Source organism: Pinus tabuliformis, chromosome Q (assembly GCF_031772625.1).
Source record: "Pinus tabuliformis cultivar Carrire ecotype Pingquan chromosome Q, CPIR1, whole genome shotgun sequence".
Lineage (NCBI taxonomy): Eukaryota > Viridiplantae > Streptophyta > Pinopsida > Pinales > Pinaceae > Pinus > Pinus tabuliformis.
The window spans coordinates 1,237,091,933-1,237,114,114 of NC_142296.1; the positions used below are offsets into that span (position 1 = coordinate 1,237,091,933).

Sequence of the window (22,182 nt, forward strand, 5' to 3'; positions counted from 1 at the left end):
GGTTAATTTTGTTCATACATTAACCCTTTTTTGACCTACATGCAAAATATGCATCGTGACCTGACTATAACTCCCAATTCAAGAATGGCCACAAGCATTGCATGTCCAATGGCATGTCCCACCTCTTTTGCTTCCTAGTTTTTGGTTGGTTGATGAACCAACCACTTTGGTAGCATATAGAAAAAGTGGTTTTCTTGGATTAAATGTCCCCTTTGAATATTGTGCCAATACCTTTGATGGGGATGGACTAAAAGTAGCACGAGCTGCACTACTACCTTAGGTTTCATTCATTATTGATGAGATGTTCCTAATCACACTTCCAAGTTGACTTCTTGTTTGAGGATCATATTCACTATCACTATTAGTGGCACCATGGTTGTTGTCGTGATCACTCATATTGCTAAGTTTAATTTTATGTGCAATTTTTTTCATCTTTAGTGACCTATAGGAAAAGTTTTTGATTAAATTTTAAATTTTAGTTTTACATGGTATTGACATGGAAAATGCTAATTTTCAGGCTTTAGCATTGAAATTTGAAAAATGAAATAATTAGAAAACACTAAAACAACAAGCAATAAAATTAAAAAAAAATAATTCTTACCTCCCCACCACTAAAATTTGTGCTATTTTTGTGGTAAGTGTTGAGTAGTGGCAACTGGTAAGTGATGAGTGAATTGGTCTTGACCACTGGTAGTGCATTGGTAGTTATTCAAGCACGCTGGTAGCATTGGTTGAGTGCAATGGTAATTTGGTAAGTAGTAGAAGGTCAAGCGTACTAGTAACTTGGTAAATGGTAACAAGTCAAGTGCACTAGTAACCTAGTAAGTGGTAAAGGTCAAGCACATTGTTCAAGTGCACCTATAATAGGTCAGGCTAAGCGCATTGGAAGTGGTAATAGGTCAGGTCGAGCCATCGGGAGGACAGGTCAACCACACTAGTAGTCATAATAGGTTAGGTTGAGTTGCTAGGGGGAGAGGTTGAGTGCACTGGTACTGGTAACAAGTTAAGTCGAGCTACAGGTAATGTTGGTCAAGTTGAACTGCTAGGAGGAGACGTTGATCGAACTACTAACATGTAGGGAGGAGAGGTCGAGTGGACTAGTAATACACCGAGAGGAGAGCTCGAGTAAACTGCTAAAGTTGGTTAGGCTGAGCCATTCGAAGGAGAGGTCGAGTAAACTAGTAAAATGTCGGGAGGAGAGGTTGAGTTGACTGGTGATGTTGGTTAGGTCAAGCCATTGGGAAGAGAGGTGTAAGTTAAGGCTCGAGCAATAAAATCAGGTAAAGGTAATGGTAAGTAAAGGTAGGTTTTCATATTTGGTTTTCTTTTAAGTTTTATTTACTTATTATCATTATTTTTTTAATTTAAGGGTTATTAGACAAATTTGAGGGGGATGCATCCCCCATCAAAAAGGGGTATCTCCCTTTTGAGGGGGACACCTAGAAGCACCCTTTTTGGGGAAGCATGTCCCCTAAACTAGGGAAATATTCCCCCCTATGTCTGCCCACATCTCCCAAAATAGAGATTTGGGGAAACATTTACCTAGGTGCCCCCCCGTCCAAGGTGCGTGAGGTGCATGCACCCCACTGTAGGTGATGCATCCCTGTGGAACATTGTTGAGAAATGAGCATGGGGCATCTAGGCTCGACCAGTCTCACGTGATTCTAGTGAAAACATCCCACTATTGGGTATATTGTTCTTTCATCCAACATTAGGGTTGGTCCTATCCTAGGCACTACCTAGTTAAAAAAATGAGCAGTTCTAACTTCTTTTTAATTACCACCTTTCCCCTATAAAGCATATTTCTATTAGGAGGAAGGGTTTCATTTATTTTTGAAATCTCATCTTGTTGCAGTGTGGAGCTTTTGATGCATATAGAAGGACAATGCCCTTGTTTGGAGGTGCACAAGAAGCCCTTGGAATGGTACATTCACTTCACCAATATGATTGATTTGAAGAAAATGTAGTAAATTATTTCTACAAAGGGAGAACTCGTGTTTGAAGAAGTTAAAATCATCCTTTGAGGCTAATAGTAATGATGGAAGTGTTGGCCCTATTGATTTTGGGTAGCATCGGATGTGCTCTAGCTCCGAAATTTTGTGGAGGGGCTAGAATACATAAGATCTCCAAGACCCAGAAATTATTTGGAGAAATTCCACCCGGATTGTAAGTTATTAAAATAATTAATATTTTTAATGGAGTTCCTAAGTCTAAACTTAGGAAAATAAAAATATTAATGGGTATTAATAAAAATATGGGTGAGAAGCTTCTAAGAAACGAGGATCAAGTCTATTTTAATCTTAGCTGTTGATTAGGGACTTAATCTCGGCTGTTGATTCATCAATAGGAAAATTATAAGAGGAGGCTTGAGGGTCAGTTGGAGATACACCTAGTTGATCAGTCAGTTCGATTTTTCTTGGGCGTGGGTTGCTAAGAAAATCAAACAAATGATCTGAGTTGTAATGAGAGGGGCAGAAGCAAAGATTTGGATCAGAAAGGAGTTCCGAGCCAAAGAGTACGTGGCAGAGAGGCAACGCAGAGGCCTACGCATCCCAGGAAGGGGCTCACGCAGGCCAGGAGGGTCTCTTGTAGTGGTAGTGCAGAGTATTCGTCAGAAGTATGAGATTTTGTCGGAGAAGCGAGGTTCTGAGCTGGGAGGGCTGAACAACAATCTTCCTCCAGCAAATTGATCCAGTAGAAGGGGTGATGTAGTCTCCTAGAGGTAAGACGTTGGCCCACGTAGTGATTGCGCTGGGATTTCACAGTGTTTGCCGGAGTGAGGCCACTTAGTGGATCAATTGTGACTTGGAGAACGAGGCAAACCCTCGTATGTATTTCTTGCTGCCGATATTTCTCTGAAAGGTTAGCCAGTGTGAGAGGCAACCTATTGTACTCAAATTCTACTTGCTTAATAATATGAACCCTCTATCTGCTGCACCGGTTTTCCCGCATTGGGTTTTTTTGGGGACGTGTTGTCCAAGAATAACAGTGTCCCTTGTGTGTTTGTCTCATCTATTGTTTCAGTTTATGATTTGTATGTCAGTGGAATCTGTAGTGGTGTTTACATCAGTGTTTATCTAATTAAATAACTTGTTGAATGAAATAACAAGTAAGAGATGCTAAACCAGTAACTGCAGTAGGATTTATGTTTGTAAAGATTCAGAAATTTTCAGAGGCCCTAGTAGTAGGGGCTCCAATTAGAAGAAAAGTAAAACAATTAATAAAACGTACATTTTGTTGAGGTTGGCCTTCACCTATTTTTGGAAATTAATTATTGTTGATGTATTTTCAACCTTTGCGACCTATTGTTGATGTATTTCCAACTGTTGCGACTCTTCAGGTATCATGCACTCCAAGCACTTGTACAACCCATATCTGACCTCCCCAATCTAATACTCTCCTAGCTTAGCTTTATAATGATTCTTTGGGTTCAGGAAATCCCTGGTTGCATGTATAGGATGATGGAGTTTATTGTTCCATCTATTATCAATGATCTCCCAAATAGGCCCATATTTACCTACTCTATCCTTTTACGCTACCCGTATTTTCTCCTTTCCTTGATCCATATCCTCATAGATGTAGCCCATGGCCAATTTTTCCCCATCCACCAATCAAAACACCTTAACAAGGAGCTCACCAATTTTCACAAGCGTTGTTGGTTTTTCCAAAAATTTCATTTGGTGTCTTTTCCGTATGCTCTACGAGACTGCTGAGATACATTCCAATCATCACTGGAAAACATTTTTTGCAAGTTTTTTTGTTGAGAAGTGAGAGATTGTAATGTGAGGAAGTGAGTTGCAAATCTTGTGATAGCAGGCCTAACAAGCTACTTGCCCCTAATGTTTTTCATCATTAGGCTCAATACCCATGAATGATTGTAATAGTATTTTGTGATACATTGCAATGCTCTACAATGTTCTTTATCCACTCAAATTTTCCTATGTTCTTAAGCATGAGGTCTGTGCAATGTGCAATACATGGGGTCCAAAATATGGTCCTATATTTGGACTCTGGCATCTTTTTGACAAGAACATAGTTTGAGGCATTATCTGTGATGACCTGCACAACATTATGCTCCCCTACTATTGTAACCATCTCATCCAAAAGCTCAAATAATAGGTTGTCATCTTTCAATCTATCAGATGCATCAACCGATCTCAAAAACATGGTTCCTTGAGGGCAAGAGATAAGCAAATTTATGCTAGTCTGGGTTTTCCCATCAATCCATCTATCAGGCATGACAAAACAACTTGTTCTGGTCCATGACTCTTTAAACTTAGTCAAATATTCTCTAATGGAAAAAACCTCTCTTTGCAAAAAAGCTCCTATCAAGTCATGCATAGTAGGGCCTTTGAAGCACATTCTTGTAGTGAAAGAAAATCCCACATATCTTGGTAATAAGGTGAGAAGACAACATTAAAGGGGACATATGCATCATACCACCTGTTACCGCTCAAACTAGTAGGGGTCCTAGGAGGGGATCCTATAAAGAAACTACTAGGTCAATTGGCAACAATGGAGCAATAGCCCACTATCACCTCAGTTAAAGCTCCCTTCTCTTTACAAACTTTCACCGACGGGAGGAGTCCTGGTATGAGAGGAATCACTAGGATATATGGATCAATGACAGGATGCAGAGTGATTCCTAAAGCCTATTCACAAGAGAGGCTTAGATAATGGGCTTACCTGCTATAGAAGCAAGATGGATGGATCTCTTAGAAGAGCTAAGAGGATACCTAGATCTAGAGTTGAAGGGTACTTCTTGATATGAAATGCCCTAGATCCAAGAATCCTAAAGGAGAAAAGGGTTTCTATGCAATCTTTGTGAAATTGGAGTTGCAAGGTTGCGGGACCACAAAGAAGCCCAAGTGGACCCAAACAAGGTCAAGGGTGAAGGATGGGGCTTCTAACAGATGGACTTGACCAAGTAAGGGGGGAAGAAAAGGATCAAAGTAAGATTTGACTTGAAATTTCAAGCGCAATGATCCTAATGAAGCCACCAACCAAAGGGAACCTAGGGAGGAGAATGGTCTTCAAGCCAGGGTTTGGAATATCTTGAGATTCCACTGTGGATCGACCTCAAATTTGGAGGATATATTAAGAAGATCCCAATGCAGTATTTTACTAGTTTTCAAGGATTTTCAATGGCATGGGGCTCGAGGGGTTAGAGCATGATGTATAAGATATGGAAGTGAATTCCCGGTTTTAAGGTGGGGCCGTTCATCACCCACCAGGGGTTGGGACAATCATGGTTTCCTATATGATGAGGAAGGCTCATAGAACCTGTAGGAACCAGAGTGATGGCCATGATGATGGGGTAGAGCTCATGTATTCGCTTTTTCCCACGTGCTAAATGTTTTTGTCCTTGCCATATTTTGCATTTTGTGCTACATTTCTTGTTGAATGTGGCCTATATGCTTTTAACTTTCTTTTCAGCTGCATCAAACTTTGATCTTCATTCCAGGCCATAACCCAAGGTGTGGGCAAGGGGAAGGGGTGAGCTAACCCTATGTGGACTCGATAGAGGAATGTGGACCCAAGTGGGAGAGATGATGGATGGGGTAATAATGAATGGAAAGAGTGTAATATAAGCGGATAAGGGAGCGGGAATATGCAACCAAAATCGGGGTTTCTCGTGAAATACCATCCCTAGAACCAAATGGTCAGTAAAAGAGATCCCACGGGACTAGAATCCAAAGTTAATTCCTAAAACGGGTCTAGGGGACAGAAGCACAGACCTAGCCCATTCTTTCTGTCGAATCCCCAAATTAATCCATGCCCAGAAGTGTCCATGATAGGCAAACTACAATACTCAATTTCCAAATGACAAGGCATACATTTAGATTCGGAGGCCCACCTTTAAACATGAGATCATGGCAGATGGGCGAGGGACCACATGGTTGGCACATGTGGTGGAGAAATGGCATAATGAGCTAGTTGGTGGCTGCAAGGGGCTGTTGGCTGCTGGCTGAGGAGCATCTTGGAGAAAAATTTCTCCTGGGGATATCACCCACAAAATGGTGGGTAACATGCCCCATCAACATGCCCAACCACGCAACACCTGAACCGGTCGATTTTTTATGGAATTAGCCAGTCAAGACCTATTAGGTACCAAATTGTTTATGGAATTGGCCAGTCAAGACCAATTAGGTACCAAACTAGTCAGTTTGGTACCTAACTGGTCTTAATCAACCTTTGAATCGGATTTAATAGGCTAGTTTGATAGCCCCATTAGCTAACTTGTTGGTTTGGCCAATTTTTAGTTTGACCCAACCAATTTTAAAACTATACCTGGAAGATCAGTGACCATGGCCTCCAATTAATTCTTCTAAGCTCCTCCCAACGGTAGACTCGACGTCCAATATTAAACAACACTCAGTCTACTTTAAACAATAGAATTCGGCCTCTAACTGCAACACAAACTTGGCCCTTGCTGTAAGTTATCTTGGCCCTCAAATTATAGATAAAATCATCTACTTCGAGAGTGATCTCGAATTGTTGTAATAACTTAAACTTCTTGACAAATACGCCCTATAGCAGCTCTGCTAAAGTAGCCAAATTCTGTTGTAGGTTGAAGAGAAAATTGCTGAAATAATATGCAGTCTCCCTTGAATAGTACTTGGCCTTCCAAAGTGTTTATAAGGCTTTCTCTAGAAACACAATTTTCTTAATAAATTCGGCCTACTATGGATGAGAAAATTAGCCTTCTCCCAATGTTGATTTCAGCCTGTAAATAAGTTAGAATTCAACATCCATACTCGGCCTCCTCAATGATAGGGTGTTGCATTCTAAATAGATTTGATCTTGTGGACAAATTCAATCTACAAAATAGGTAACTCGACTTCAACAAAAAGGTATTCAACTTGTCAAATGAAGGGGAAATCTTAGCTTGTCAAAATACTAGGAAACTTGACCCTCCAAGGAGATGAATACGACCTATAGTAGATGATAACTTTGATTTCCTTCTGATTTGGATTTATGAAGGAACAAAATGAAATACGGATTTGAAACAGAAACACAAATAAGCAGTGAAAATGAACTTCAATTAATAAATAGAAATGTTGAAACTAGTTTACAGGTAGAAAGAAAGTAAACTAGCTTGAACGGTGGTAGTTTATCTCTAAAAAGAGATGTGACAGTTATGTGCCTCCTGAACTATGTTACAATGAGGCTTCGGGGCATTTTTATCATGAAGAAACAATGAGAAACCCTAAACATCAAAAACCCTCACCCTAGGAGATGAAGCACCAAAGGCTTAGGGCCCCAATGGGGTTAAGTTAGAACGTCAATTTTCTGGGGTCATAACTTTGGCATACGATTTCCATTTGGTGTGCACGATAGGCCATTAGAAAGGCCTATCCAAGTAGAACAACTTTCAACCATAAATGTAGAGTTTGATTTAGTTAGCTTGTTTTCTTAGAATACATCATTTAGGGCCTCAAAAATGTCTCTGGAAGTTCAGGACTTGAAAACTACCAAAAATAGAAAGCTACCAAAATAGGGAATTGTGCTGAAAAATAGGAAACTTATAGGAAACTTGTGAAAATTCTTGAAATGTAGCAAAAGGAAATTATTCTTCTAACTAGTTAATTATTATGCAGTTTGTTTTCTACAGCAAACAACAAATAATTCACACTGCAATTTCTTCACCATAAAAAATACTGTAGAAGCAAAAATGGGCACTGAGAAATGCTAGCACACACACATAACATTGACACACTTATTTTTGGACAATTGCCCCTAGAAAAACCTAATGTGGGAAACTAGTGCAGCAGTTGAGGGTTTTATTATTATGTAGTAGTAGAAATTATGAGTAGAATAAAATGGTCGCCAAAGTGGCGATTCTATCTGAGAGAATACTGCAAACAATTACTGAGGGAAATTACCCTCCTCCACAGTCAATCCCACATAATGTTGCCTCGGAAACTGGCTATTCAAACCCTCACACAATCCCTTCTGCGCTTCCTCTGCGCAGGCCCACATGCACTAGCTAGAATTTGCCTTTGAAGATGGCATCCTGCTTGTCTTTGCCTCTGGAAGTGATCCTCCCGACCCTCTGGAAATTTTTCCAGCCACTGGAAGTTGAATTGACCTCACTCTTGCTTGAATCAAACTTTTCAATTGAGGCTCTGTGCAGCCCCTACATAGACTCCTAGAGAAAAAAATTTGGACTCCTCTTCTGCCTCTTCTAGAACTGGAAATTCCTCTAGAAAATATGTGTTGCCCCTCTACCACCTGCTACTCGATCACTGGCTCGATCTCTCCTCCTGAATCACCTGCACTGGAAAATCAAGCTGCCTTGATCACAAAATATCTGCAATTGGTGTGTTCTCCATCTACCCATCGACCTCTTCTAATAATCTCCAGTTGGGACTCCAACACACATGACTAAAACGTGATTGATGGTTGAGATCATCTCCAAGTTGATCCATGTGAATTTCTAGAGAATTCACACCTTTCTCAATTATTGATTTCCATAAGTTAGACTTAGGCTTCTTTAATTATCGATCAATTAATTTAATTGAGCTATCTTTAGGTGGAATTTCCAAAAATGATTTATTGGTTTTGGAGAACTCATTTGTTTTAGCCTCTTCACAAAGTTTTGAGACTAGGACACCATCCGATGCTACAAAAACTAACAAAAATGTGCTATGAGCCAAGTGGAATAGGTGGGTGGCCACAATATCCACATGGATCACCTTCTAAGTGATAACTTGGCCCTACAATTGATGAAAAAACCTTTTAATAACTTAGCCAAGGTATAATATCCAATTTCTCACAATACTTCAAATTCTTCTAGGCTACATCACTCAGCCTCTTAGAAACTACCATGAACACATATAACAATTCTTCAATTAAGCACCAATGAGAAACCTAGCTAGCTCCTCCTTGTTCCTACAAATAAATTCCACGAATTAACTTAATGAGGAATCTGAGTGATCCCTCCAAATGACTAGCTACGGTGTATCTTGCAATAGTGAAAATAGTTTTGATCTATAGGAAGGATAGTTTCACCCCCGAAGAAGATCTATACTTAGGGTTACAACCGCTCATGTAAAGCTCCAATATCCCAAGAAAAACAAATGACCAAATATCCACTCACACCCTTGAATGAGCCCCTCCTTTTCTTTTATTGAGGTGGCCATCAAAATACCATGGATCACCTTTTCTCCATTTACTAAAATGACTTTATGAAATTCTTTTTCTATAGTCACTTTAATTAATTCTTCCCAAGTATTTCTCAATTAGTTCTAATTTGTAGTCCATGGGAATTGACTAGGCTACTGAGCTATTCTTCATTACCCACTTCTGAAAAAAGGGACAATACATTGGATTGGGCAGCTATTGCAGAAAACCTTAGTTATGAGTAAACAGAAACCTTAGTTATGAGTAAACAGAGTGAGTATTTGCCTCATTTCGTTTAAGGTAATGGTACTTCTTAATCCAATTTTATCATCTTGCTTGTTTAGAAAGAGTGGAAAAAGTATCTGGGAAAATAATATGGCCAAATTGTTTAATGTTTAGTTTTAGCATTAAGGATGAAGTTGTTAATGGTTGGATGCATCTATACGAGTAATGGAGATAGGGATTGATTCAAGGTAGTTACGGGTGTGTGATCGGGTTCTCCATAAATGTTTCTATGTAATACATATCCTTGTGTTAAACTCATTTTCAATTCGTAGATTGCTGCTATAGAACGATATCTATTGGCTACCAACTGTCAGGTTGAAAGGATAATCCATTGTCTATTTGAATTTTGAATAGCTATTAGGTTGGAAGGATATACATGGTACTGTTATTGATATTACTTGTATAATATTTTATCTTCCACATGGTTTTACTTTTAAACATAAAGCCTCCTGAAAATTATACCATGAAGTTAGGTCTTATCCAAAAAGAAAAAAAGCTGCAATAATACCTGCCAAACCTTGCAACTTTCCATTGTTGCTTTGACAGTTAGATTTTAGCACAGTAGCATATGCTGCTAGGTATTAATGGTTATATTGTATTGCAGTCAAGATTTTGGCTACTGGCATGCATAATCCCAAGGTTGGTCTTCCTATGCTTAACAATTTACAGTATCACCTCCATCAATTTACCATAGACTAATATCTCTGCTTGAATGCTTATGGAATATTATATTGATTGTGATGCTCATATACAGGACTTTTCTTTAGCCTTGTTGTACATGTCACATGATGAAGATATGCTATATAATTCTTGATCATAGGGTTTGATAACATAGAGGTGGTCTGTGACCTGTGAAAGAAAACTGCAGACAGAGCATCTATGATTAAATGCTTTTTCATGTTTTACCTATGTTCAAATGCTAGTTCATGTTTTCGTTACTGCAGCCATAGAAAGAATGTTGAACTGTTTTACGAGTATTTCTCATCATATCCATCTTTTAGAATGATTCAATTCTCATTCATTAAAATCTTGAGCCACTAAACAGCATCATGAATTACATGTCCATGGCAGGAAGTTCTAAGAAAAATTGGTTGTTTTCTGTATAAAATTTAAGAAATAGTCTTCCACTTTAACATAAACAGAAGTTTCTATTTTTTGTCTATTTTAAAGTTGAATTGAAATTGCAGATGTTTCATAGTGCTCATTATGCGGGTGAAGAGCTATGTCCTAAGTTTCGTTCTGGAGAAGCATGGCAAAAGGTTTTTGGCCCAGTCTTCATTTATCTTAATTCTTCATCAAAAGAGGCTCAACCATTCTCCTTGTGGCAAGATGCAAAGTTACAGGTAAAATTTATGTCATCGTAGAATCTAGAGTGCATGCACATAATTTTAGGCAAGTTATTTATTTTATTTTTGAGTGTTTTTCAAATTTTCTTTATTAGAGCTATATTAACAAATAAATTGCAATGCACAGAGAACAAAAGGAAGTACACATAATTATAGAGGGAATAACTTTGTCATTGTAAGATTCAATAATAGCATGTGTAATGATATTTCATGCAATCTAAGACTCACATGAAATAAACAAATTAGAAAAGTAGAATTTCTTATCGCAATATTGTTTCGAGGTGGCAACTTTGGAATATAACATCACAAGATTCTTCGATGTCTTCCCCATTCCTACCATGGCTTATTTATGGAAGAGGTAGTTATATCATGCACTTTCTTTCGTTGACACATGGAGGAATGGATAAGAAAAAGTAATTACTTGTAAGTACTAGGAGAGTATGGGTAATAAGAGTGAGTTCTTGAATAGAAGAATCTGTGGTGTATTGATATTGATCCAATCACCCACATTATTACCGGAAATAACTGAGTAAAGGAAAGATTATTAGGCAAGTAATAAATTATTGGGAGAGTAACAAAACATGCCTCCCACTTTCAAATGCTTTGTTCTCAAAGCTTGCAATTCTAGATGATGCTTAATAAATTGTTTACAGATTCTTCCATTTGATGAGATATTTGAAATAATCTTATGCATGAGATGATGGTGAAGGATTAACTCTTTCATTTGATGAGATACCTGAAATAATTTCATGCATGAGATGATGGTGAAGGATTAACTCCTATTTGTGATGTGTAATAAATTAATATAGATTTGTCTTAACCACGGATCTAGCAAGCACCAATAGGGATCCAATCTCTTTTGAGGTGCAAACCTCTCTTAGAGTGTAAAAAAATTGCACCACCAAAAACTTGATCTCTTTATGCACTTGTTAGATACGTGGTTAAGATGCATCTTTACTGGTTATACACACGCACACACACCATGCATAATTCTTCATTGATTAAATTGCATTTTTGAATGCATAAATGGACTCACTTTGGCACTCAGATTGGGTATAGTGCATACTATAAATTTGCAATTCCATCTATTCCATCAAATTACACCTTTTCTTTGAAGATTGAAATATTCTATTATGATCAACTTTATTTTATTTTTCTCATATATACATATGGATGAAATTGATATTCAAATAAATTAGTTAACATGGATATTGAAACAGTTTATTTAAGTCTCATGCTGAAATGCTTTAGAAAGTATAAGGATTATACAACTTCCTCACACTCAAATGTGAAAATATGAGTTTTTTTAGGTAGTTTATAAAGTTTATAAAATTATGTTGCTTTATTATTTATGGCTGAGAGTGAAATATTTTCATTGTGTTTCAGTCCCCTTCATACTTAGTTGTAATATCAACAATGAAATTATTTTACTTGATCATTTATGGCTAAGAGTGAGAGTGAAATGTTTTTACGATGTCTTCATCTCCTTCATATTGGGTTGTAATACCAATAATCAACCTAGTGAACACACTCAGAGTAGGAATATTGATGTTTTATAATATACTTAATTAAAACTAACCAAATGTGTATATTCGTTTATGTTTTTTATTATAGCCGACATTTTTTTTTGAAGAATACTTTTTATTTTTATTTTAAAAGGACACATGTCAACTCCACATTCAGCACAAATGGAATCACACATTATCCTCATACTGGGTTCTAAAATGCACCTCTTGACACAATAAATTATATGATGGTTTGTAATGATGTAAACCAATTCTAGAACTCTACATCACAATTAGAGATGAAAAGAAATGAGAGATATTAGGTAAGATTATTTGGTTGAGAGATTCATGTAAAGATTTAAGGAGATACTTATGGAGATGGTTAATTATGGCATAGTTGTTATGGTCATCTATAATTTTATAGAGAGACCATTTGCACAGTAGTAGAAACACACAACACACATGGGATGATTTAAAATAACAGATTTTCCCCTTTGAGGATTTCTTGACCATATACTCCTAGTGTTGTGTTTGTTTGTTAATTTGTTTTAAAGCCAACCTCTGGTATCAGAGTAGAACGTGTCAGGTTTAACTCTATGAAAAATGGTGTGATATTGATGAGGCTTGATGAAAATTGTGTGATTATCGACTTGCATTCATCTTGAATTGATGGCTGTTTGAAGCTGTATGAATTTGCAGATCTTCATGAAGTGGATGAATTGGCGATAGAATAAACCACAAGAGTCTGAGATTGGCTATCTAGGCCAATGAATTTGGTGCTGAAAATTACACCACAATCATTAGATAAAAGCGTCCAAAAGAAAATGCACCTTCGTTGTCACAGAATGTTGTGTTGTGTTCCAATACCATTGTTGACAGAAAATTATTCAGAAAGCGTTGACGGTTTTGGAGGTCCAGTAGTGTGTTATAATGGCGGCAACGATGGATTCTCTGCGACTGAATTAATGGAAGTAAGACATTCAAAACATGGGAGTCATAATGACCACTAGTCAAGTGCTCCACTCATTCCAGCTTCACTGTCAAGCGCATAATGAATGGCGGTTGTTAGATGTCCCTATCGACATTTCTGTAGGAGTAAGAGGAACTATTTTTGCACTTCATAAATTCCCTAGTACCTTGAAGTGGCCGGATTCTTGATATGGAACTCAGGGCTCCCGGATCAACTTTTTTATTACCTTCAGAGGATGAGTGTGTTGGATTGTTGCACTAAGTTGGAATAGAGCTGGAGAAGAGCTTTGGGAGAAAAGCGCAAGCGTAAGAGTGTGGCGAGAGTAAGAACAGAGTTGTAGCAGAGCATAGTTAAGACAGCTAAACCAATTATTGTCCAGTAAGAAAAATCATTTTTGAAGAATTGTCAAGCAATACGGAGGTAATGTGCATCAATTGGAAATGCTTGAAAACCATGGGAGGAGGGCACAATTTTTTTTTGCAAACAATTTACAAAACACCTGGCAAGCAACTGGATTGCCCAAAATTACAGTGGTCTGAACACCTACAGACATTCAACGTGTAATTGAAAGGGAGGTTGCCTTTAATTTGCCCAAAAAGAAGTGCAGCTCACAATGCCAATAATAAGGAAAAGAGGGTCAAAGTCAAAGCATTAAAGAAAATTGGAGCCACATAGCGCCATACTCCAACACAAAATGTATAAACTGTATCATGAAAAGTGGTTTTATTAAAAGGTTGAGATGGTGTTCATTATTAATGGCATGATGGGTGAAGCTCATTTATTTTGAAGTGGGTGATGAAGTAAATGTACATCAGGTAGGAGTCCCCATAAAGTTATATAAGAGTCTTATTTCATTGTAATTTTATAAAAATAATAATTTTTAGTCAAAAATGCATGGTGTTGACTACTAGGTGTCAACAACCTATAGCAATACATTTATTTTTTCGCAAAAGGGATAGTGCCTGATCGATGTGTTCATGCCGTCCAGCTATTATCTTTAGCTTGATCATCATCTTATAATGTAAACCCATTCTGCATATGTATAATGTAAATAATCTTAGCAGATCCGTGTCGTGTATATAATTGCCTAGGTAAACCTATTTTTCTGATGATAATCTACATTCTGGGACGTTTTTTGTCTCACCGATCCATTCTCAGATGGTCGGCAGATTTTTCCTTCAGCCTTACCCCAAACTCGGAATGGACTTTATCAGTAGAAACTTAGAGGAGTCCTAGTGTTCTAGATAGAGCCTATGTAAAAGTGATTTGGGAATATTCCTAACTATTTGGTTAGGTTATTTTATTACAAATTGCTTGGTCTGCTAGATTATAGTTGTGTCGCAGAAATGGGTACTCTATGAGGGTTTTTTGCAAATAAAGTTATATAAGAGTCTTATTTCATTGTAATTTTGTAAAAATAATAATTTTTAGTCAAAAAAGCATGGTGTTGACTACTGGGTGTCAACGACCTATAGCAATACATCTTTTCTTCGCAAAAGGGATAGCGCCTGATCGATGTGTTCATGCCGTCCAGCTATCATCATCAGCTTGATCATCATCTTATAATGTAAACCCATTCTGCATATGTATAATGTAAATAATCTTAGCAGATCCGTGTCATGTATATAATTGCTTAGGTAAACCTACTTTTTTGGTGATAATCTACATTTTGGGAGGTTTTTTGTCTCACCGATCCATTCTCGGATGGTTGGTAGAGTTTTCCTTTAGCCTTACCCCAAACTCGAAATGGACTTTATCACTAGGAACTTAGGGGAGTCCTAGTGTTCTAAATCGAGTCTATGTAAAACTGATTTGGGAATATTCCTAACTATTTGGTTAGGTTATTTTATTACAAATTGCTTGGTCTGCTAGATTATAGTTGTGTCGCAGAAATGGGTAGTCTGTGAGGGTCTTTTGCAAATGGGTTTTCCCCTTTGAGATGTAAAAAATGTAAAAATCATGATGTAAAGTGTCTTGAGGGTTGGAAAAATAATTTATCCCCTCATAGGTTAATTAATTAAATTTTCTGGCCAAAATTAATTAAAATCCTAAGTCAGAAATTTAATTAATTCTAGATCCTAGGTAAATTTAAATTCTCCGAAGGCAAAATTCGTTGGTCCTAAAAAATTAAATTTTAAAAGGTCCAGGGACTAAGGTAAATTAATTATTTTGCTAAATTTTAAGCCTTTGGTCCCTGGGGTTAAGTCAAAGTCAAAATTTTGAGGAAATTAATTCAAAAATTTAATTTTTGAATTAATTAAAATGCATTTAATTGAAAAATTCGAATTTCCTCAAGAATTTAAAATTTTGATGGATGAGATTAAAAGAAATTTTGATCCGCATCAACAGTTGAGATTGCTTTGACGAGGAACACTCGAACTAGCTGTTGGAGGATTTATCTTTAAATAGGAGGTCATTTGTCAGTTAGTTCATCTGATCTCGGGATCGTGTGTTAGGTGAAAAGCTCTCTTGTAATGTTTTTATGAGCAATAAAGAAAGACTTTGGGATTTATTTTCGCCGGCGTTACTTTTCATGGAAATACTGTAAGATGTGTCATTTTTCATGCGTAATTTTTTTTAGCCATTGATAATAGCTTTTGAAGAGTGATTTGAGTACATGTATCTTGCTTAGTCACTAGAGTTTGAATAATAATTTAAATTCTGAACATAATAGCAGGTATCTCTATTTGTTTGAGTTTTATTATTGTTTTCTTGCTCTACGTTGATGGCTGAATTGAGTTTTGCAGGAAAGTTTTGATTTTTAGATCATCAGACATTCGAGGAAATTTTTGGTTGAATTAGTCAACCCCCGATTCGTGTTTTCTGAAGAGATCAGCTTAATTTGATCCCGAGCTTATCATAAGATATTTTTCACTAGTGATGCATGAAAGGTTTTGAGCTCAGCACCTCCTTTAAAATTCAAAAAATTTAAATTTTCTGTGTTAAATCAATAGATCTGGCTGTTGAGAGCCTCAGATTATCAGATCTAGGAGTGGAGTTGGACTCACACTCCCTAGATTTGATAAATCTATCATTCATGTACAAAGATATGTAATTATTTTTAGTTTTCTAACTTGGGTTTTAGTTTTTTGAGTCATTGTATATATCGCTTGGGTGTTTTTTGTTGTCTTGTAGCTACATATCTGAAGGAAAAAATTGTGTAGAGTCCAGATCTAGGTCCTAGAAGGTAAGATTTGGATCTTTGGGGTTCATCAACATCATTTTGCAGGAATATTATTCAACGTTTTGCAGTCCAGGGGTTTCAATTTTTTATTTTTTATCTGGAAAAATTTATAAGGGTTCCAAAAATTTTTAGATTTGCAAATTTTCATGAGGGTTTCAGGGCTACCATTTTGCTGATTGATTCGCTGGTTGGGTTTTTGTTTCACTGCAAAATTTTCGATTTTTTTTACAGAAACCTCTCTTTTCTTCCCGCTGTTGTCCGTTGTATCTCCATACGATGCCCATCAAATCCGTAGCTCTTCATATCATTACTCCAGATCCGCAGTCATAGAACTTGCGTGCTACCCACACCCCTCATGCAGCTCCATTCCTCGCCATCCATCCTCGCTGTCTAGATCCGCACATATTCCTTCGCTATCAGCCCTCTCCACGCTGTTCGGCTTCTACAACTCCATCTCTCATCGTAGCTTTAACCTGTGTCCTCTCTTCCACGTCCATTTCTTGCCTTCTCACGCGTTCTGGCTACAGCTCCAACTTGCAAAAAACCTCTAAACTCGTGGCTCCCTTTAGCTGCACTTTCATCTGCCCCTCTCCTGTCTGTTTCCCTTGTCGTAGTCTTGCTTCACCCGCGGATCCCTGCAAACCCTCGAGCGCTGCCCAGACCTGCATCTCCATGTTCTCCCCGTCGTCGAGTTATTTTTCTGTTGTCAAGCCTGCACCAACAACTAACAACATAAACATTCAATTTCATTTTATTTGTATACATTCATTGGTTAGGTTAAGTTTCATTTTCGTTTAGTTTAGGTTTGTATATAGTTAGGATTATAGCATATGTATTTTTTTAGTTTCATTAAATTTTTATTTAGGTTTGATTTTATTGGTTGTGGATTTCTTTTTATTATTTTTATTTTCTTGTTTTTTCGATTTTCACTTGATTCTTTTTCACTTCATTTTTTTTTTGTAATTTATGATTTTTAGTTGACTTGAAAAATCTAAAATATTTTAAAATCTAAAAGTTAAAAAATCTAAAAACATTAAAAAATTTCTAAACATTAAAAATCATAAAAAAAATTTAAAATTTCTAATCAAAATCCTAAAATCTAAAAACCCTAAAAAACTAAAAAATAAAAAAAAGTAGGGGCTTCATGTGATTTTGGGACTTTCTAAAAAATTTAAATCAAAAGCATTTTTCGCGTTTAAAAATTTTAAATTTTTTATGTGGCCTCCGGCCCATTATTTTTTTTTTTAATTTATTAAATCTTTTGATTTATTTTGGTCACGTTAAAAGGTCTTAATTAATCATCTACCACTTTAGTCTTGCTTCATAAAACTTAGCACATTGGAAAGGTTTTTCTAAGGACTAATCAAATTTGTAAATTTCTTCTTGGTGTCCTTTGTGCTAAGGATAAAATCTAAAGGAGAACTTTTGTGGTATTAAGCATTTTTCATTTCTCTATAGTTAAACAAGATTGAAAGTTTTTTATCCAAATATTAACTATAGGAAAATTTTCCTAGATTTGGGTCACTAAGCATAAATCATTTTAATTCTAGGATCGAAATTGGTTAGCATTTAAATTTCATGGTTGTTTAAAGTATTTGGATCTCTAGAAATTTAATTGCTAGAACATTGTGCATCTATTGAAATTGATCGGCATTGCTTGAATTATTTAATGCTCGTTACATGTTAAACATTTTGCGAATATTTTCAAGTGATTGTTAAGGAATTTTGTCGTGGAATTATAATAGATTGCATATCTCTATTTCCTAAGCTGAGTATTTGTGAACATTTGTTGACATTAATATTAATTTGCAAAGAAGTTTTTGTTCTCTTTGAGCTATAATTGTATCAAAAAGATTTGAAATAAGTTTGTGGTTTAATTGTGATATTTTCAGAAGTTTATTTTTAAGTCTTCATCCATAAAGTGAACATTTCATTTGGGTAATTGGAAGTTTCTGCGACAAGTGTTTTCCCATCCTCGAGTCTAACTTTATCTCATTTTCCAGTGCATTTGCATATAAGTCAACTTTGCATAGATAAAATTTACTTTCAAGCATAAACTTGGTCAATAGAGAGATAGGTATCCATCAATCTTTGCTTGAGAAGTCTGTTTTAATAGTACTTAAAACGGTGACCTTGCAATCATCAGAGCCACAACTCTTTGCAACGCCGGAGGCACCGGGTATGTTAGAATCTCAGGAGAGGTATTGTTAATCACACCTTAGTGTGCTTCTCCTTATCTTCTCTCTGCCAATTACTACGAAATCAGGCTCAACATAGAAAGGATCGAGGGATTCGCATTTAAGTAGGCATTTAACTAAAATTAACCAAGATTCTTGCATCTCACATTAGTTTTAGGATCTCCATTTCATATAAGATAGTCATTCATCTAAGAAGTAGTTGCTAATTGATTACTTGGTCTTCATTTCCCTAGCAAGATCGTTGACTCCATAAGGCACTGGTATCAATTGTTTAAAATCTAAATCAAATCCTTAGTCTTGCTAAATTTTAATCAAGTACTTGATCACCTCACTATGTCTCTCAAACTGATTGGTTCCCAACTAGCTCTTCTTCATTCCATTTTTCCATAGGGTCTACCCCCCTTAGCTTGTTGTAGGGAAACAGCTTGAACGGAGAGATTGGGGATCAGGGTGACAACACCCGATCTGAGCGTTGTCGTGGTGCCTAGACACTCTGGCGACAACACATGGTGTTATGAAAGACCATGAAAGGTTATATATCAAGTCAAAATTAAAACTGAAGCAAGTCCAAATTTCAATGGGTTTTGAGAAGTGGAAAGAAACAACGATGTTTGAATCAATCCAACATGGATAAGTTCTGAAGTTGGCTAGCCCTTTTAAGAAAATGTGAAAATCATTAATATTGGTCCCATTGAACGTTAATGATGTCTCGTCATAACGATTAAATTGTAAAGTTGTCATAAAAGGTATTACAATGAATTTTTTGGCTCAAATTTCATATTGAAAATGAAAAGTTTGGGTGCATGTCTGGTGGTACCTAACACCCTAGGTTTAAATTTGTGGTTAAGCTTTTATTGATGTGAAGAGTTAAAAAAATCATGTTGAGTCAAGGTTTAGATGTGAGTAGCAAGATTGTTACTATTGTTAAGTCTCAAGACAAAGTGAGTCAAGTCAAATTAAAGCTAAACACAAAGTCAAGTTGAATTTCAAGTGAAGTCAAATAAATTCATAGTAAGGTCAAGTCATGTCAAATCATGACAGTGGTGCGTCAATTAAGTTTTCAAGCGAAGGTCAAAGGTTGCTTTATTGGACCTTGATATCACTCAAACAAACAACATTTATGTAGGTATTAGAATGGAAGATTTAGATGAAAATTACACAAGAAGATCATTGATGAAGTGAGAAGATATAATTTCTTGTGAATGAAAAAAGACTGCAGATATAGATGAAAGAAGAAGACTACATGAAAGAAGAAAACAAATGAAAAATGATGAAGAAGCAGACTCCATGAGGGAAGAAGACAATAGGAAAAAGTGCAGCTGAGATGAAGAAAGAAGAAGATGGACTCCTAAACCTAAAACAAGGGGTGAAACAAAAGTGTAGAAAAAGAGAGAAGGAAGGAGACAATGATGCAGCAACAAAGAGAATGGCATGTGAAAATGAATGATGGAGACATAAAGCAAAAGCAAAATAAAAAATAAAGATAGTAGACATGTAGGAAATAAAAAGCATGGTAAGAATAAATAGTATTGTGTTCAAAATTGAGATATAGATGCATTGAATCGATGAAAAACATTTCGAAGAAGTTTAATGGCCTTCAAATAATGTTTTTGATGATGGAATAGAAATGCTATTGGCCATATGTTTGTTTAAGGCATATATTAGCTTGAAATGAAAATTTTGAAATTGTATATCCTAAATCAAATGATCATGTAATCCCTAATGAGGCATGTATACCTCCATAATTTGTCATGTCGAAAAGTTTATGGTGCTCTAAAAAGGACTTTGTAGTGCAAGGTTCGTGGTAAGCCAAAACCACTTGTCATGACAGTGAAAGGTTCATGGTCAGCTAGAAACCACTGATGTGATGTATTGTTTGTGGTAAGCATAAACCACTTGAGAATGTGATGGTTGAGGGAAATCCACCAAAACCCAGATGTAATATCCCCAATTTTGATTTTTTATTTGAGGGGATTAATGGAGTTTATTGGGGAGGTGCTAAGCATAGCTCAATTTTGTAATTTGGGCATTGGAGGCATTTTTGGCGTATGGGACATAGGAGAACTAGAAAATTATAGCTCTAGTGGAATGTGGGGGCTACAAGAGAAGGGAATTCGACCCAATGAAGCAATTCGCACTAGTGAGAAGAGAGAGAGAGAGAGGAAGGGGTGCGAATTAGTGGAAGGTGGGGGCCACCAAAAGGAAAGAGGGCCAACGATTATAAATAGAGCTTGGAGGTCTCAATTTGGTACTTTGGATCATTTGACAATTTAACATTAGTTCTCTTGAGCTGCGTAGCCAAGACAACCGGGCTGTTCAACACAAGGAATTCTCGATCAAGAATTCCACCCTCATTTTAGAGAACTTTGAGTGTATCCCTAGTGAGGAAAATGGGGAGTTCAGTTCAGAGTTTTCATTGAGCACATTTACAGTCATTTCCTTCAACTGAAGCGAGTTTCTCTTAGATGCAGAATATAAGTTGTGGCTCTTGGGAGGGCCAGCAAAAAGGGGAATTTGGGCCAGCCAATTAGCAAAGAATCCTTCCACAAAGAGGGTTGGAGTTTCTTGTCAATTTGCAGGTTTGTTGGTGAGGCATTTGGGAGAGTTGAGTTGCTCCAATTCTTGGTCTGCGCAGGGCTCACTGGGCATTGTTACGCAATCACTTGGGCAAGGAGAATCTATGGTGTGGCTACGAAGGAATAAGGGAAAATTTGGGAAGGAGATTTTCTAGGAGAGATTTGGAGCATTTTGTAGAAGATTTCATCTACAGCCAGTTTTGCTAGCTAATTAGAGGTCCACGCACAAATTGGGGTCACCGAGGCACGTTGGACTCAGCCCAAACCCTTTCTAGGTTTTTGTGGGTTTTATGAGAGGAGGCTAGGATTAATTTTGCAGAATTTTCTGAATACTCTTGAGGGCAGAATTCTTAGTTGCATTCAGCAATCAACAACAAAAGTTATTGGAGGAGGTCACAGCTATTTCGGGGACCATTTCCGCCACTTGGGTCTGTGAGATATTTTTGGCTTTTGTTGAGTTGGTGGAGTAGTGCCTCCAGCTAATTTCTCAAAACTTTGGAGTAGTGCCTCCGGCTAATTTCTCAAAACTTTTGGAGCAGTTTGGAGGGCTAAATCAGCAGTTCCTTTCCAGTGGCAACAACAATTTTCTGGGTGGATGCAGATTTGGTAGTAGTCATTTCCAGTATTTGGGTACCATCTTATTCACCTGGGATCTTTCCTTGCTTATTGTAGCAAGCCCAGGTTCTTTTAATCCTACTCATTATACTCCATCTGATTAATTCAATAAAAAGGCTCGGTGTTTTGGGTGTTATTTTTGGCATAATCCGGTATTTCTGCATGTGTATGTAATTATTATTGCACGTTTATGATTTCACTATTGTTATCACTTAGTATTTCCATTAGGAATATTATAGTGGTATCAGAGCCATAATATTGGCTCAGCCTGTGGGAAACCCTTCATTCTATGACAAGACCAGAATAAAAAGCTAAGAAATCACGGGATCCAAAGAAAGATTAAAATCAAACAACCTGGAAGTAATCTTGAATGAGGT

The 22,182-nt window shown here is 36.9% G+C and overlaps 1 protein-coding gene across 1 annotated transcript in view; it reads left to right on the forward strand.

The window, feature by feature from the left end:
• The window catches only part of LOC149224285 (uncharacterized), a 657,847-nt gene that overhangs the window by 283,335 nt on the left and 352,330 nt on the right, over positions 1-22,182 (forward strand). Inside the window, exon 7 of the mRNA XM_089388141.1 lies at positions 10,599-10,754. Within this exon, the coding sequence (XP_089244267.1) occupies positions 10,599-10,754 (156 nt within the window). The remainder of the gene's footprint in view (positions 1-10,598; positions 10,755-22,182) is intronic.